This window comes from Corvus brachyrhynchos, unplaced genomic scaffold (assembly GCF_000691975.1).
Source record: "Corvus brachyrhynchos isolate BGI_N302 unplaced genomic scaffold, ASM69197v1 scaffold281, whole genome shotgun sequence".
NCBI lineage: Eukaryota > Metazoa > Chordata > Aves > Passeriformes > Corvidae > Corvus > Corvus brachyrhynchos.
Window position 1 is genome coordinate 1,801,391 of NW_008236509.1, and position 16,636 is coordinate 1,818,026.

Consider the following 16,636-nt stretch of genomic DNA (forward strand, 5'->3'; position numbering starts at 1 on the left):
GAAAGAGTAATGGAACTGTCTGAATTAACTAGACAAATGATAAACTAACTGAGATGTACCCTCCAGTGCTTGTGTTTATCCAGATTCATTCTTAAGAATTTAGGAATAAGATCCTGAAACTGTATGACCATATTACTTCCTGTGAGATCCCTGCTCTCTGCTGAAAAAACAGAAGAAACTGCACATTTCATACAGCATTTACATGGCAAAGATTTTCTCTGTCATTGCATGCATGGCAGGTTACAATACCTGCCTTTCTCTCTTGTCCTCCAGGGATCACAAACATAATCAGATTGCAATTCTTTCTCCCCAGGCCAACATGTTTACCTTTCTGCAAAAATTGATGGTAATCTGGTGATTCGAGCCTATACCCCAGTTTCCAGTGATGAGACAAAAGGTTATGTTGATTTAATTATAAAGGTAAATTTTGTTTTCCTTTAATACAGATAAGTTGCTAACTGGAAGGAGGGCAAGTACTTCATTTTAGTGAAATGGTTTGTTTTGATTTAGTCATCAAATTTCATCTTCTTTCACTGAAATTTCATTAAATTTCATTTTCATCATCATGTGTATCTGCTGTGTGGCACTGAGGGATGGCAGAGGTAGAGTAGATGGAGAAGAGAATCACTTCCCTGGCAATACTTTAGGAACTTCCCTGATATCTTTTATTTGGCAGTGCATGAATACTGATCTCTCTCCCTCAAGATGCCTGTGCTGCAGCTAATGCTTACTGCTAACAGCTCTAAGCAGAAAACAAGTAAAATCCTTTAAGCTAGGGGATGCAGGATTATCTCATCCCAGGACTTCTGGATTTCCTAATCCTTTTCTATGATAGAGTTTGTCCTTAGGCAAAAATCCAGGGTTTTTTTGTGCATGCTCTGTTCTTCATGTTATAAGTGTGGTGAATTGTTATGAACTGCTTAATGCTTCTTATGTGCCTTGCAAGCTGAGAAAGCTGTTGTGTGGCTGAGTGTCTGGCAAGGTCTTAAGAAGGAAAAGATGCAGCAATGCTATTTTCAGAAGGAGCAGCTACAAAAAGGGGTGAGACATAAGGAAATAGTGAAATGAGGGCACCAGCACATAATCTGCCTGCCACCCATTCCTGTTACCCTGGCTGTTTGTAGGGAGCAGAGGGATGTGCCCAACAGCACCTTTTAGTTATTTTGGCTGCTTCCTGTTGCAAGGCTCAAGAGACAACTGAGAGCTAAGAATTGCCTCGATTTCTTTCTCAGGTGCTGAATTTCAGGCCTGCAGTATTGTGTTCTACAGTTTGTAATACTGTCTGCAGGAAAGTTGGTGGTTGATAACGTGCAAGTAATTTGTTTTTACAGGTCTACCACAAAAATGTGAACCCCAAGTTTCCAGAAGGTGGGAAGATGTCCCAGTATCTAGATAACATGAAGATTGGAGATACCATTGATTTCAGAGGGCCAAATGGACTCCTTGTCTACAAGGGGACAGGTACTGTGACACAAAGGTGGGAGAGAAAAAGGGAGTTATTGGTTATTTTCAGTGGCGTTTTATAAAACTTGACAACTGTAGAGAATCTTTTTTTTTTTTTTAAGTGGAAAAGAGAAAAAACAACTTTTCTAGACATGACCATGAGCCTGTCAGAGTTGACATGACAGGGAAGAGTACTTTGTACTTACTTTGTGTATGGAGTAACTAATACTTGTCTCACTCCTGGGACTATAAGTCTGAAAAAATTGCTATTGCATTAAATGACTGAGAAGTCTGCACTGGAAATAATAACTCAGCTATACATATGGAGGGAGGTGCTCTAGATGTTTTTTAAGGTTGTGGCCTAAAATACCCACTGAGAATCTCAGTGCTGTTACTGAATAACCTGCTGACTGAGAGCCAGCTCCATTTCATAATTAAACCAGGTCTGAGTTGACTGTGGGGAAATAAGCTCAGAGAAGTAATCCTCTTGTAGGATACAGGTAAAAGATTTTGCACTGATCTCAGCTGAGAGGAGCTGTGCACTTAAGTCTCACCCCAGAGGGCCGAGTGCTCAGCACTTCTTTGCATCCTGACCTCCTGTGATCAGCAATCTCCTGATGAATCTGTTATATCTCAGAGGAAGTGAGGGATTTCCAAATGATTTGCCTTAATTAATTGGTCGGCTCTAGTAATTTATTCCCGTGGAATTTGTACCCATGTTTGTTTGGAAACTAATGTACCTAAAGGTTTTGAATATTTCTTCTAGGTACCTTTCTTATCAAGCCTAGTAAGAAGTCTGAAGCAGAGAAAAAGTTTGCAAAGCACCTTGGGATGATAGCTGGAGGAACAGGTAAAACTAATCCCATCATATGGAGTGTTTAGACACTGAAAATGTCTTTATGGATATATGTGAGGACTATCACTGTACCTTAGTAGCAGAGCACTTGCACCTGCATTTCTTTTCATTAATTTCTTTTTGTGGTGGCAGTACTGAGGCGTTCCACGGCTTGAGTTTAGTCCTGGGGAACAGCAACCTGAGCGTTTGAATATTGATTTACCTTATGACCTCAGAGAACTCACTTCATCAGTGACAAAAAATATTTTAGGACAATGTCTTGAGGGTAAAATGATGTGATAGAGAATGCTGAAGAGAAAAGCCCTGGATACAAGAATTGTGGGTTTGTTTTGAAACCATTTACTATAATAGAAATCCCCAACCTCTGCATTTGGTGTGGATAAGAAATCCAGAGATGTGTAGCCCTGTGCAAACCAGGCTCCCACTGAAGACTGAAGGAAGGCAGCATTAATATTAAAACTGTAGCCATAGAAAGAAATACCCATTTTTTAACAATTTTGGTTTTTAACAGGAATAACTCCTATGTTGCAGCTGATCCGTCAGATCACAAACAATCCTAAGGACTCCACAAAATGTTACCTCCTTTTTGCTAATCAGGTGAGTATTCTGACCCATCTGTTTGTTCTTCTCTAATGGCCCACTTGTTTTTGCTGGCCTCTGAGCTTTTTAAACTGATGGCACGTATTTCATACTCTTTCACACTTAGGTGTCTCCTCATAGTTTCACTGAATTCCTGTATTTGGGAATAAATGCTGTGATCAGATCCTGATCCCTCTGCTTATCTTATTCCTTCACTGGTTTCAAGGAAACAGGATTTGTTTCCACTAATCTGTTTGTACAGTTAACCTTCACCATACTGGTCCAGGGTCATATTTTCCAGGCCCAGGGATAAATTTGCCAGGGTCAGGGACAAATCCAGCTCATTGTGATTTTAGCCTGGATTAAAAAGTCGTTCTAATTGCCATCTTTAGGACTGTGTTTAGGTGGCTGCTATGAAGCCTCACAGTTTGTTGTTCTTAATTTACAGAAGCCTGTAAAGATAAAAGCTATCATGGAAGGGGGAAAAACCAAATTACTTTCTTGGTTTGCATAATTTTTATCACTGCATTTGTTGTGAATGGTAGACGAGTTCCCATCAGAGGGCTCCTGGGATGGTTTGGAGCTAAACAGACTCATTTTGCAGACAGAAAATGACATATTGCTGAGAGCTGAGCTAGAAGACATTGCCAAGAGGCATCCTGAGCAGTTTGTGCTGTGGTACACACTGGACAGACCTCCAAAAGGTAGGGACACATGGAAATGCCTTGGCTCATCCCTGTGCAACAGAGGTTCACTCTTGCTCAAGGGGACATCAGAGTGGTATCAAGTGTTCTTGCCTTACACTTTGAGACTCCTCAGAAACAAACCTTACCCCTCACCCTGTTTTAAAAAGTGATCTAAACCAGGTGGGCATTACAAAGTGTGAACTCACAATTAACCTCAGGTCAGGCATGTTACTCAGTGCATCTTTTCATGTATTTCAGTTTTTGGGAATTTTCATCAAAACTTCAGCTCTGTTTTGGGTTATCTTCCAAATCAGGTTGTGTTAGCATTTTGTTGGCATTAAATTGTTTAATACCTGTAAATATCATGTACACATCTTTTGTTTTGCAGCAGCTCCAGATTAGATTCTGGTGAAACAGAGCTGCCATGTGTTTAGATAAAGGCATCATCTTCCTACCTGGCTCACTTCAAATGGCTGATGCATTCAATACTTCTACTGCTTGAAATAGTTTAGAATGAATTTCTTCTTTTAATTTGTTTTCTCTTATCACTAAGCTACATGGCAGAACTTTTGTTATCACTGAACTTTGTCACTTCACCACTCTATCTCAAAAAAAAAAAAAAACCAGAATCAGTGGAAAAATGTGGTACAAGTCTCAGTACCTCTCCCTGCCACTGGGTGACCTCCCCTCACTGGAAAAGCTGATTCACTTTTCCTTTTTATTCCTACCTGCTCATTTCTTTTATAATTTATTATTTTAAGACTTCCATGTCTTATCAACCAGATCCTTGTTATCTATAGGCTTATTGTCCCTATGGAAGGGGAGCACTAGGTTTGAGCTGAGTGAGAAATTTAACCCTCTCCTGGCTTGCAGTGATGGTGCAATAACTTGATTCTTCAGCTACTTGGTGAAGTTTAAAGAGGTTTCAGCCTGTACAGAGGTTCAAACTAATTGAATTAATTTCTTTGTTCCAGAGTGGAAGTACAGCTCTGGCTTTGTCACTGCAGACATGATGAAAGCCCACCTGCCTCCCCCTGGCAGTGAGACCCTCATTCTCATGTGTGGGCCACCACCAATGATTCAGTTTGCCTGTCAGCCCAACCTGGACAAACTTGGCTATCCCAAGAGCAGTACATTTGCTTATTAACATTGATGTCACCTGATACCTTTTTTGTAAGTACTGCATATTTTTCTACAGGAACAGTTGATGTGTAGCTGTGCAGCATTTTTGTGTGTGTGTGTGTGTTTTTAATTCCTTGATGTAATTTCTGTGGTTTGTAACTTCAGAATTACCTTGTGTATTTTAGTACTAAGAAGCTGAGAATTCATCTTGAGTTGTATGGAAGTTACTTAGTCTGACCTCTGAAGTTAGTATAAAACATTAATTCTGAAGAAAAGAACATTAAGATCAGAGGACATCCAGATGTATTTGTGTTAAATCATTCCACAGTCAGCAAGAGAGAGGGGAACATCCAGAATTTATTCATAACAGTCAAAAAAATAAGCATTTCTACCAATGTTACGCTAATTAGGGTTTCTTACTACATATATTTAAAAAAAGAATCGTTTTGTAGATTGACTATTCACAGCCAAGTTAGCACAACAACACACTGAGTTTTAAATACAGCACTGTGTTTGGAATATCCCAGGGCTGCTGGAGCAGCCAATCCCATTTGCAGTGCTGTAACAAGTCAGTTGGCTAATTAACCTGACAAAGTATTTCACATGCCCATGGTACCTGAGCTGCTCACTAGCACTGACTGCATTGCCAGACTGGTATGTTTAATACCTTTTATTAAACATTAAACATTTGTAGTTTGCTGATGTGTAGACTTATTTCTCGTTCTTCTGGATTTTCCTTTTTTTTAATTTCAGTTTTCAGTGACTGGAAAGAATTTGCCTTGATTTTACCATTTTGGACAATAAAATCATGTGTTTAGTTTCTTATACCTGACCATACAGTGCAGGCAGGGTCTGTTATGAGAGATTCATGAAGTGAGGACTGGGATAGATCACCTGTAAAAAACGCCACAGGTGGCTTTCAAAAAGCCCTTGCTGCATCCTCTGGACAGCCCTGGAGGTTCCCTCTTTATTTGGGAGGGTTGTGGCTAGCAGTGGCCTGCCCTCAGGCTATGTTAGAACCTAAAGCAACACCCATAGTCAGCAAGGAGAAAGTAATGCAAACCAGCCCTGTACAAAGTCCTTTTCCCTATAATTAAGGAGATTATTTTTCTGGCATTTGTCTATTTACTAAGAGAGCTTGTTAATAGCTCATTAATACATGAGACAGACATGTAAACAGATGCCACAAGTAACTGCTGCTGTAAAGGTGCCAGCTTCACCCTCAGCCCCCCAAAGAGTAAGAGGCCATATTTCCCTCTGATGCAGTCCTGTCTAGCCCAGTACAACAGCAGCAGATTTATTTTGTCAGGTGTTTTAAAGAAATAAATCATTGTTTTATTCTGGTACTTTCCTGGTAGTCTCAGAGTTAAAATTTCCTGCTGCAGTTGTTTTTGCCTTAGGTAAAGATTTGTGAACATGGCAGCTTGTCATCCTAACAAAAGCAAGGGCTTGATGGACAGTCCTATATTCCATTCTTCCCATCCCACAGTGCCCTGACTTAGGTAAAAAGAGGGGAGGACATGTGCTAGTGAAAGGGAGGAGAGATTGAAATCCTTTCTGGGGACCAGTCTGGCAAGACCCCAGGAGCAGGGAGTGAGCCATTACTGCTGCTCTCACCAGCATCCCTCTGAATTTCCAGGTAGCTCTGATTAGCCCATATGGTACAATAATGTATTAATGATTCCTGCACTACAAGTTAATTATAAAAATAAAAAATTACAAAAGGTCTCTCAGATAACAATACATCAACATACCATGTAAAAGACAACTGAATAAAAGGGTAAAACACTGCCAGTCTTGGCTTTCCAGACTCTGGATATGAGTCCACTCCTCTCCCAACACCTGTTTCCTATTACATTATGTGGAAAAACAGCACAGAGGAGAGTTACCTGTAATGTGTGGCTACACTGACAACAGGAAATGCTACGTGGGAGGTGGCAGCAAAGAGGGAAAACTTTCCTGCTCCACAGCATCCAGCTGCTCCTGGCCACTCCTGACAGGCATGAGGTATGAGTCATGTTCTTGGTCATGATGAAGCATCATCTCCAGTCTTCAAAGGTCGGTGTTAAAAACCTGCTGTCATTCAGCATTTCATCCTGGCTTAGCAGGGTCTGAAAGAACAAGATGGGGAGGAGTGAGGGTGTTTGGCGAGAGGCCTGTGCTCCCAGAGACACAGCTGCAGTGAGATCAGGCTCACAACAGAGGGGGTGAGAGCCACACACAATCAAAGGGAATTTCTTCAATATAGCTTTAAATAAACTTTGCTTCAGGAAGTTCTTAGAGATTTTGTGTGTGGCATGCAACTCAACTGTATCACATAACTCTTCATTATGTCTTTCAGTCACTTATTTTTATTTTTTAATAAACTAGCTTCTATGGGATGAAAAAGCAGAAGTGAGGTGTTTTGTTTTGTTTTCCACAGAGTTTTAGCCCATGTAAATTTTCCGAAGTCTGTACCTCATTCCTGGCCTTTGCTGTGACTGAGGTGGTTACCTGCAAAATCTTTGAAGAATTGTTTTCATTTAAGGGGATGAATATCTGTCATTGGGTCAGAGAGACAGCAGAGTTCATGAAAACTTGAAGAGGCCTAAATGAAGCTTAATTTCTGGAGCAATTTAAAAGCAGAGTTTTTTGTACTGAATGTCCCACCAGGTTCTAGAACAGTGACCCACTCACTCTTAACTACCACCAGCAATGACCAGCTTTCAGTGAGTTCTAGCAGAACACATTTGTGGCTTTAAACCAAGAGAGGAATGAGTACGTACCGTAAGGTGGGTTATGCCTTGGGAAAGAGCCCCTATTTGCATTACTGTGCCTTCTGAGTGTTCCATCTGTAAAAGCAGTCAGGAACTAGTTCAAATCAGACAGTATGTGCAATTTTATTCACTTTACATGCAGCTTTGGGAGGAATTTGTGCCTGGACAAATGAAGTTGGGATAAGTTTAAGAGCTCCTTAACAAAAATGCCTCTGTGCTACAAGGTATGTGAAAATGCATTTAACAGTAGGAAGAGTGGACCCTGATTAAGATAAAGATTGATTCCATGAAACTTGGCCTCTAATTCACAAGCAAAAAGAAAGAGCTTAACTGATATTGTCAATACAAAGTAATATTTTCCAACTGGTCTGACACTATTTATAGTTCTGGTAGGCTTCTTTCACAGGCAAGAAGTCCTTGATACAGTCCTACCTCTTTTTACATAGAAATGTTACCAGTTCTAGGGCATTGCGATTTCCTGCATGGATGACATGCTCAGAAGTCATGCTTAATAGACAGACCATGCTCCTAGAGAAGAATCCAGTCTTTCTGTCATGCTTGAACAACTGCACAGTGCAAGTTCTTGGCTCAAAGTTAATGCATTCCCTCACAACTCTTAGCTGAGCAAGTGGACATCCATACTTAATCACGGTCAGGGTTTGGTATTCTCCCTAGGTAGGAGCAGTACATTGAAAGAGACCACGGTTAGCTAATGAACATAAATGTTAGATGCACTAAACCATGCAAATGAAAAAATTACCTTCACAGTTAGTCTTTTCAATGTTGTGACCATTCTCTTATCAAGCTTAAACTGTTTTTATGTCACTGGAGAATGGGCAGTTTACTGTAGCTGCCTCTGTGTGGCTCTTGTGTGTTGCCAAAGTTCACACAAGGCTCCAGGAACGCTCCATTTTTCAGGGTTTACATCCCTTTACACAACAACGAAGTTGAAATAAAATTTGGTGTCTTTTAGTCTTCATCATTTGCCTGTATGTTGTCTAGACAGTTTCATTCACAAGTTCACTACTACATAACAAAAGTGAATTAACTATTGGTTTATTAATAATTTGTTCATTCCTGATGCATTGTCTTCACATAGATTGTCTAAGCAGAACTACTCCCCGCTGTACACAATGAGAGAAAAATTCAGTTGGATTCTCTGATTACTGTAAAAAATACAATCCAGTTGTACTTTAATATAGCTTTGTACAAATTTGTCCAAATGAATTCATTACATTAAAAACCACCTGTAAAGATAATGAAAAAAAATAGTGTGCCATACTAGGATTATGAAAGCTAGAAGTACAAAAGTTTTGTGTTTACTGCAGCCACCCCCTTGACTGACAAAATACCTCGATCTTCGCAGTGTAAAGGTGTCGTAGTCCTGAAAAAGGGCTTGAGGATGGATGAGTTTATTATGATGTCGATTTAAAAAAAATACCCCAACATTCTTAGCTTGGAACTCTTTCCAGTGTCCACAGCCAATACTTTCTCAGTGAGTTCATGCAGATGTAGCAAAGAGTTTGTAATAGGGGAACATTTGGTTATTGGCAAGCTTTGGAATGCATGGAGGGGATGAGATGAGCATGGCATCAGTCTGTCTGTCCCACCTGATCCAGTTCCCTGTCAGTGAAAGGACTAAGTCCTTTGTAGCCACCATAGTTTTTTGAAGTACCATTCGTAGCAGCTGGGCTTGTATCCATAGGACAAATGTAGTCTGTTGATTCATCGAACTTCTTTTTTCTTAAGTTTCCAAAATGCGAAAATCCAAGTTTCTTTGGCTAAAACAAGGAGTCAACACAAGTAGTTTTGAGTAAGACAAGTTAGGTTGTTCTTCAAGCACTCAAACTCCCCTCTTTTCATTTACTACTATACCCTGGTCATTCAAGTACATAGACTGTCAATTAACAATGTTTGTTTTCAAATGGGGAGTTACAGTTGATGTTAGATGCACTTACATGGTGTTCCTTCTAAGAAAAGACAGAACAGATTGCATGCTTGTTACAGGAGCTGATTTAAACAGATACATAGTAAAAGCTTTGGTATCTAGAATTAAGGGAAATGTAGCACTCCTTCTAGAATTCAGCTCTCCCTGCCCATGTTTGTCCCTTATTTTCTTTATAATTCAGAGCAGAGAAGTCTGACACTGACATTTCTCCTTTTTGACAGCAGCACCTACCCGAACTTTGGCAGTGGTGGTCAGAGGTGTGTGTGCTGCTGACTCCATGATTTCTCTTTTTTCTTGTTGTGCCTCTGGCCCAATTAACACGTTAAAATTGGTGGTGAGGTGGCGGCGCAGGAGGGTCTTTTGAGGTGGGATGTTTAGGAGCATGGCCAGCGTGTCACCATTGAAGCGAGGTTCGAGAATCTGGGAAAAGGGCAGGATATTTATTTTTTATAGAAATATTTACAATAGGAAACTGCTACAGTGCTTAGCAGAGGATTTCTCACTAAGTATCTGTCCACATTGGACCTCTTATAGCTCACTCATGATACTCACTGGGGTTTGAATGGGAAATACCTGAAAGGAGCCAAGAAAAAATGCTGAGCATGATCAGGCAAATATATATTTGTATTTATCATCAAACCATACATTTGTTTGGGTTGAACAAGTTTGCTTTCAGAATTTTCTGCTCTACTCAGAGTATAAACTCAATACAATTTCTACTACTTCATTTTTGCAAAAATTCGACAGCAGTGGAATCGTGGTATTTCAGAACTCTGACACTAGTGAGCTGCAAGTAGTTCTGAATGTTTTGAATTAAAAAAATGTCATTCCTGACTGCTGTGATTTCAGGGTGGCTATTTAGCATGGCTCAGAGCTCTGGTAAAGCACTCAAAAGAAACACTCTGTGATGCCTTAGCAATAAGCAACTTTCGCACAGCACAGGTCAGGTTTCCTTTTATGTGCTGCTGTCAAACACTTGTGCCCAGCTCAGCTTTGATTATAAAAAGTGGTTTAGCTGTTCCTTTTTTATTTTAGTTTTCCTTTGTAATGTTAAGATGCATGGATCAGATAAAGAGCCTCCTTAGAAGGCCTGATCATGCTGTCATTATTGCAGATGTGTTTGTTTCCTTCTGCTTGATGAACATCAGATAAAATATGGTTCATATTACAGCCTTCAATTTTTAGTAGAGACGTAGTAAAATGGTAAATTCTTACGATCAGGCCCCCGTGCACTCCGCTGCCTCGAAGGTTGGGTGCATATTCTGCCAGATCCACTGATCTGAGCCATTCCATCACCCTGTGGTTGGACCACTGCACCACATCGGAAGGTGAGATGTTGTTCTGTTGGAGGGAGCACAGAAGGTGATTGCACCACAGCCTGCATTGTCTGAGTGTGTGAGCATGCATCCTCAGTGCAGATAAAAACAGCCTCCCTCCTCTTCCTCCAAGGGCATTTGTTCTTCCCTGACTAAGGGATTGTTTCTGTTCAAGGCCCCTTCAAACAGCCTCTGGTGAGATCCAGACCTGGTCTAGTACAGATGAAACCCCCTGTGTTGCATCTAGTAGTGCAACAGTAGAGATTACAGATTACAGGTGTTACAAGGGAACATTTTGACAATAGTGTTATGGGCGGTGCGTAATACTAAGGCAAAGCAATGCTGATCAGGTAAGGCAAAAACCTCACAGATTTTAAAAATGAGGTCAGGCAAAGACAAATAATTCCAAATTATTCCCTTGGAAGCTGAATTAACTTTTTTTCCACTATGGAAATAACTTCTAAAGAGAAATGCATGAGATTCAACTTATAAGTGGCATAACTGCTGCTTTGGATGCAAGTCCCCAGTGGCAATAATTCTACTGTATCACTGTACACTGCTGCCTTTCTGTCCCCTTTGGCTGGGACCAGGTCATTCGTGCTTGCTTCAATTAATTTATTTAAGCATTCTTTTACCTCCTCAACTGGCCTCCTGCGTAGACAGTGGGGGTTAAAGCCACTGACGTGCAGCACATGAATGGCACATTTAATACTCAGGTGGTGCAGCTGACTGGTGACTTTCAGGAAGAGAAGGTCATTCTGTGAAGGAGAAAGACTTTTAGGTGGCACAGAACACACACCAAAACAGATACTCTCTCCCCAAGTACACAGAGTTTAAATTTGCTGTGTAGTTTTATATAACATTACAGTGACTGTGGTTTACGTAAGATGAAGGTTTATGCTTTAAAGAGGGTTTGGTTTTTGTTAGGGTGGAGGTTTGGGGCGTTCTGTTGTTGGTTTTTTGGGTTTTTTTTTAACATTGCACCATAGGCAGGAGCATAGCCTATTTAAGGCAAATCCAGACCTTAATTATCCAGGCTTGAGCAGGAGAATGGGAAGAAAACATGGTGGCTGTGTGTGGTTCATGGTGTGCAGCGAATGTGGTCAGAGCTGTACAAACCACTGGATTTTCTGCTTTTGCTTTACTGAGTATCATTGCTATCTTGCTTTGGAGAACAACATGCTCCAGAAGTTACATGTTAAACAGGTCATTTTACTTTTAATCGTGGTGTGCTATGTGATACTGAAAAAGGACTTTGCAGAAGTTAGCCCTAACGTATGACTTGTTTTATGGACCTTAGGAACAGATTCCATGCACTAGGCAGCACAAAGGAGTTATTACTGGCACTACTTCCGTCTTGCAAAAATTCTTTAACTGCTCACATTCAAAGGAAAATTGTAAAGTATTTTGCTTATTCTGAGGTCAGATTTGATTAAACTGAGGAAAAAGGTTTGTACTTACCACAGTTAAGTACTGTAACATCCTCCCATCTACTCTGGATTCATGAAATTGGTCTTTGTACTGAGGTAAGCCAATGTCATCAAGCCATCCTGCAGATGTGAGAACAGTGGGGAACCAACTCCAGATCAGTGAGAATGAAGCCCTTCTCCCTTCTCATCTGGCCTGGCTTCTGAGGCATTCAGGTAGCTCGTTCTACCTATTCCCCTTTCCTGAGGACAGCCAAAAGCAACTCCCCACCGAAGAGCTTTGTCCACACTACCCCCATGATATTTGACAGTACAGGAGCCCATCCTCTGCAGCATAGTGTAGCTCTTCCTAGACTGAGCCCACCCATTTAATTCCCTGCAGTCTGACAGAGCTCTCCATGGAAGAGCATACCACAAGCTGCATATTTGGATGTCAAGAACAGCACAAAAATCCCCAATTCTACTATGGTGAAACTTAGTGCTTTTTAAAAGACATTTGGTAACTGCTTAAACGTGTATCAGGCAGCCCTGTCATAGAGGGGGGAGAAATTCCTTCCCAAACAATTCCATGAGAGCTCAAACACTTACGTGTCACCCAGATATGATCAAGTTGCGCAGACTTCTCATCTTGTTTTGCATTTATTGCTTTAATGGCCAAAACTAATTTCTTCCTGTGCAGTGGATGCTTTATTCCCATTTCCTACAACAAAAACCATTAACAAAGAGTTTGCCTTGCCTCTGGCTCCTTCCCTCATTTGGTAGCTTTCAAAATTGATACTGTGGGTTTCAGAAAGGTAGAGCCAATGGAGAGGCTCTACCTTTGGAGAGGCCTGGCTGGACAGAATCAACAGGTAGAGAGAAGCAGTGATTACCTTTTCCATGTCCTGAGGTGTGGCAGTTAAGAGTGTGTGGCCTGACGTCACCCACTGCCGGGCAAAAATCACATACTGGCCCAGGCCAAAGTCCTCAAGCCAGTTACAAACCCTTTCAGTGCTCCACTGAGCAAAAGGAGCATTGTGGTCACTGAAAAGCACAAGAAACATTGAAAAGACGTTAAAGGAAAGAATGAATGTCCATACTGGAAAGCTCATCGTGCTGCCAGAGGCAGGACTGCAGCAAATCTGTTGGTGTGCTCTGTTCTTGGGTGTCCTGGGAATTTGGCAGCCCAGCCACAACCTGTGAACAGTTGCAGGGCAGATAAGAATTTCCCATTTTCTGTTTGAAAAGAGGGAAAAAGGAATTGCTGAATCCTCATCATTATGCAGATATTCCCACGGGAGATGATAATTCTCCTTGTCCTTTAACAAGGTAAAATTTTTGACACTCCACCAAGCAGTGAGTGCTGCGACTTGCAGCTGGAGGAGCACAGGCAGAGAGATTCTCAGGATGATTTTGCTACCAGAGAAATTCTTTCCAGCTGTTGTGGAATTCCACATGGACCGAAGTGCTTGGGAAAACTATTTCCCAAGAGGAGGGTTTGGCTGTTCAGCACTTTTAACAACGCCACACGTGACAGGCTGTGCCAGGGAGAGGAGGGAGGAGCCATTACCTCTTCTGGCCTTTGGTGTCCTTGGATCGGGATAAGCGAGGTCCAGCTGTTGCCCGGAGACCACCCCTCCGAAACTCTGCCAGGCCCAGGTCGTCTGCAGGGAAGTTACCTGACTGAGTTCTTCGTATTCTTGCAAGACAAGAGTGCCACGACAGGACTATTAGCTGGTGACAGAGGATGTTTGTTCTGCATGGAAACTACAGTGACAACTAACAGCTCTGGTAATCTCCCTGGGAACCACAAATGCCAAATGCCAGAGGTAACTCAAGGAGTTCTAGGAAATTCAGTCTGGACTTAACTCTGGAGGGGGAAAAAAGAGCTCCACAGAGCAGCCATAACACTTTGATCCAATTAATAATCCAGACTTGGAAATGGCTGCTGTTCCCGAAGCCAGTGCAACCGTGCCCTGCTTTTCGTTCTTTCTGTTTTCTCTAATTTTTTTTACCTGGTGTCTTTTGTAATGGACAACTTGCTAGAATTTAATTTTTCATGGCTAATAAAACTACTGGCATGCTAAATTAATAGCAGTAAGAGGCAGCAGTGCCTTATTTCTTTCAAGAGCATGACGCTGTGAACACTCCCAGCCATTTTTCCACACCTTATGTGTGTATTTAAGGACACACCCGTGCAATCCCAGAACTGCTTTCTCTCCCCAGATTTTAGGTTATTCTTGCTATAGATAATTGGAGATTTTGCAGGGAATTGGATTATTTCTCAGCTAAAATGCTTTGACAGTGAATAAAAAATATAACCTTACTTTCCCCAGATTTTCTTGATCCCTTTTGGACTCTTTCTGTTTTCTGGAGACCATGGAGATTGTGGGCTTGAATCCGTTCCCGAAGAAAGAGGTGAAAGGTCATCCGAGACCACCGTAGCATCCATGTTCTCTGTTTCTCCTGGGTTAAGAACAGTGTTATAGTCACATTTTATACTAATTTTTGATCAAGTTGTTGTCTGGGAGGCTGATGTTTAAATGCAGAACATGATAAAAAAGTACAGACACCTATAAAATTGTTCTTGTATTTAAAAAAACCCCCATGCTCTGAAGGTGAAAAAACAGCTGTACATTTGTTACCAAAAAAAAAAAACAAACCCAAACCAAAAGAATAAAACACTGGGTGAAATAATTTTGTTATTTCAGTCTTTCCTATTTAACTACATTATTTGAATTCATTTAAGGTCTTCTTGCCTGCTATTAATACCTCAACTCTTCCATCAAAATCAGTGAGAGTTTTTCTAACTTCAGTGAAAAGAAAATGAAACCAGGAATAAGTGTAATAAAGAGAAATCCCATGTGAACGCCATACAGCAGGAGCTATTACTTCATTTCAGTACTGCATGTAAGAAGTTCAATCTAGAGGGCCCAGTTGGGATTAGTATTTCATAGGGGAAAGGAGGGGGAAAGGAAAGAAACAAAGTAAGCAGCAAAATGGTGTTAAAGTTGCATCTTGTTTGGATACAGTACCTAGCACGGGTGCACTGACACTCCTGACGCGATCTTCAGTCATCCCAAGAAGCAGAAAGCCAGATGGAGAAGCAAAGAAGATACAAAACACCAGCAAAATAAAGTTACAGGAGGGCAAAGTAGTTAAGCTAAGCATTAAAAGCAGAAACAAAAAGAAAAGAAGCAGTTATGCTTGACATGAAAGTGAATATGCACAAGCCCCAAGAACTCTGTACAGATCATCTTAAGCAGACAGAGACGATAATGGATCTGTTTGGGGCTTTTGTAACTATTCGTGGACAGTTTTAGCACTTTAAGCAAATACTACAGAGCTCTACGAAGCCTGCAGGGTATCTGAAATGAAGCAACAGCTAAGATTGCATCAGACTGCTCTGAAATACAGAACTGGAGGTGTAATGACTTTGCTGCACATGCAAGAAACAAACCAACCTGCAGAAAAAATTCTCTCAACTCAGTGTATTTAAGAAGCCATTGCTTGTTTCTAGAAAAAGAACATTTTCCTTTACAAGCTCACCCATCCTTGGATAATCCTGCAGTTAAAGACATAACAGCATGGCTCATGCATTGCCTACAAAGTTGCAATCACAGAAAAGCTCTTTCAAAACCCCTGAACAACCACAACCTATTGCAATCTTGAGATTGCAGCATGCTAGCAGCTTTCGGGACCATGAGGCCTTAAAATAAACTAACCCCCACCGAAGAAAAAACAGCAGCCAAACAAAAAAATTCCACTGTGACTTTTAAAGTGTAGGAAGATTTCAGAATCTCAAGGGATACTCTTGTGCCTGAACTCCCAAGCTCTTCGGTCCTAGAAAAATACCTGGTCCTGTGCCTCACTCTTAACACCTTTTTGTCAGTAAATCTGTGCTTAAGGTGCCACTGAAAGGAAATTAATACAGGCTTCCACAGGGCTGTGGTTGTGGAATGACAATGTATTTGTACTTCCAAAACCCACGGATGTTTCTGTGCATGGTAGCAAGTTAAATTTTCACTTGTGGGTCCCCGTGAGCTACAGCAACCAACAGTGCTGATACAAGCATTTTTACCCAAAATGTTCATGTTTTTGATAATTGTATTGTAAAGTTTCAAATGGTACTGTCAAATGCAACAGAAAAAACCCCTCTAACTTAAACTGATCCTTCACTCTGCTGTGAGCTATGGGAATATTTTTGGTATTTGTTAAAAAATAAAAGTAGTACAGCATTCCCTAACTGAACCATGTGAACATCATGCTGCATTGTTCTGGCCTAGCAGATTCTATCCCATGCTGTGTCCCAATCCCTCAAACAGTCGGGATTTTCCCTCTGGGAGAGGCACAGGTACATACTCAGGCCTGGGATGCCGTTGTCATCGTTGTCACTCATGCCACATCCGTCTGGGGAGTTATACATTCCCTGCTCTCCGTTCTGCAGGGGCCGGGGCAGCTTTCCTGGCAATGTTTGGTACTTGCTGCCTTTCACAACTGGCTTACTCTGTTGTTTTTAAAAGA

General features: G+C 41.2%; 2 protein-coding genes across 17 annotated transcripts in view; one reads left to right on the plus strand and one right to left on the minus strand.

Moving 5' to 3' along the window:
- Window positions 1–6,412, plus strand: part of LOC103624759 (NADH-cytochrome b5 reductase 2) — a gene marked incomplete at its 5' end in the record, with an annotated part of 8,032 nt that extends 1,620 nt beyond the window's left edge. The window contains 6 exons of the mRNA XM_017726342.1: window positions 314–420; window positions 1,332–1,461; window positions 2,210–2,293; window positions 2,811–2,896; window positions 3,483–3,582; window positions 4,539–6,412. Coding sequence (XP_017581831.1) covers window positions 314–420; window positions 1,332–1,461; window positions 2,210–2,293; window positions 2,811–2,896; window positions 3,483–3,582; window positions 4,539–4,711 — 680 coding nt within the window. The remainder of the gene's footprint in view (window positions 1–313; window positions 421–1,331; window positions 1,462–2,209; window positions 2,294–2,810; window positions 2,897–3,482; window positions 3,583–4,538) is intronic.
- A 2,064-nt stretch (window positions 6,413–8,476) lies between these two features.
- Window positions 8,477–16,636, minus strand: part of PPFIBP2 (PPFIA binding protein 2) — a 95,585-nt gene continuing 87,425 nt past the window's right edge. For 15 of the 16 annotated variants that reach the window (XM_017726330.1, XM_017726328.1, XM_017726329.1 and 12 more), the window contains 11 exons: window positions 16,475–16,619; window positions 15,148–15,180; window positions 14,440–14,578; window positions 13,683–13,811; window positions 13,006–13,156; window positions 12,722–12,833; window positions 12,168–12,256; window positions 11,342–11,464; window positions 10,606–10,731; window positions 9,622–9,810; window positions 8,477–9,223 (listed from right to left, as the gene is read on the minus strand). In XM_017726330.1, coding sequence (XP_017581819.1) covers window positions 9,035–9,223; window positions 9,622–9,810; window positions 10,606–10,731; window positions 11,342–11,464; window positions 12,168–12,256; window positions 12,722–12,833; window positions 13,006–13,156; window positions 13,683–13,811; window positions 14,440–14,578; window positions 15,148–15,180; window positions 16,475–16,619 — 1,425 coding nt within the window. In that variant the 3' untranslated portion in view covers window positions 8,477–9,034. The remainder of the gene's footprint in view (window positions 9,224–9,621; window positions 9,811–10,605; window positions 10,732–11,341; window positions 11,465–12,167; window positions 12,257–12,721; window positions 12,834–13,005; window positions 13,157–13,682; window positions 13,812–14,439; window positions 14,579–15,147; window positions 15,181–16,474; window positions 16,620–16,636) is intronic. The other variant, XM_017726324.1, reaches the window with a different exon arrangement.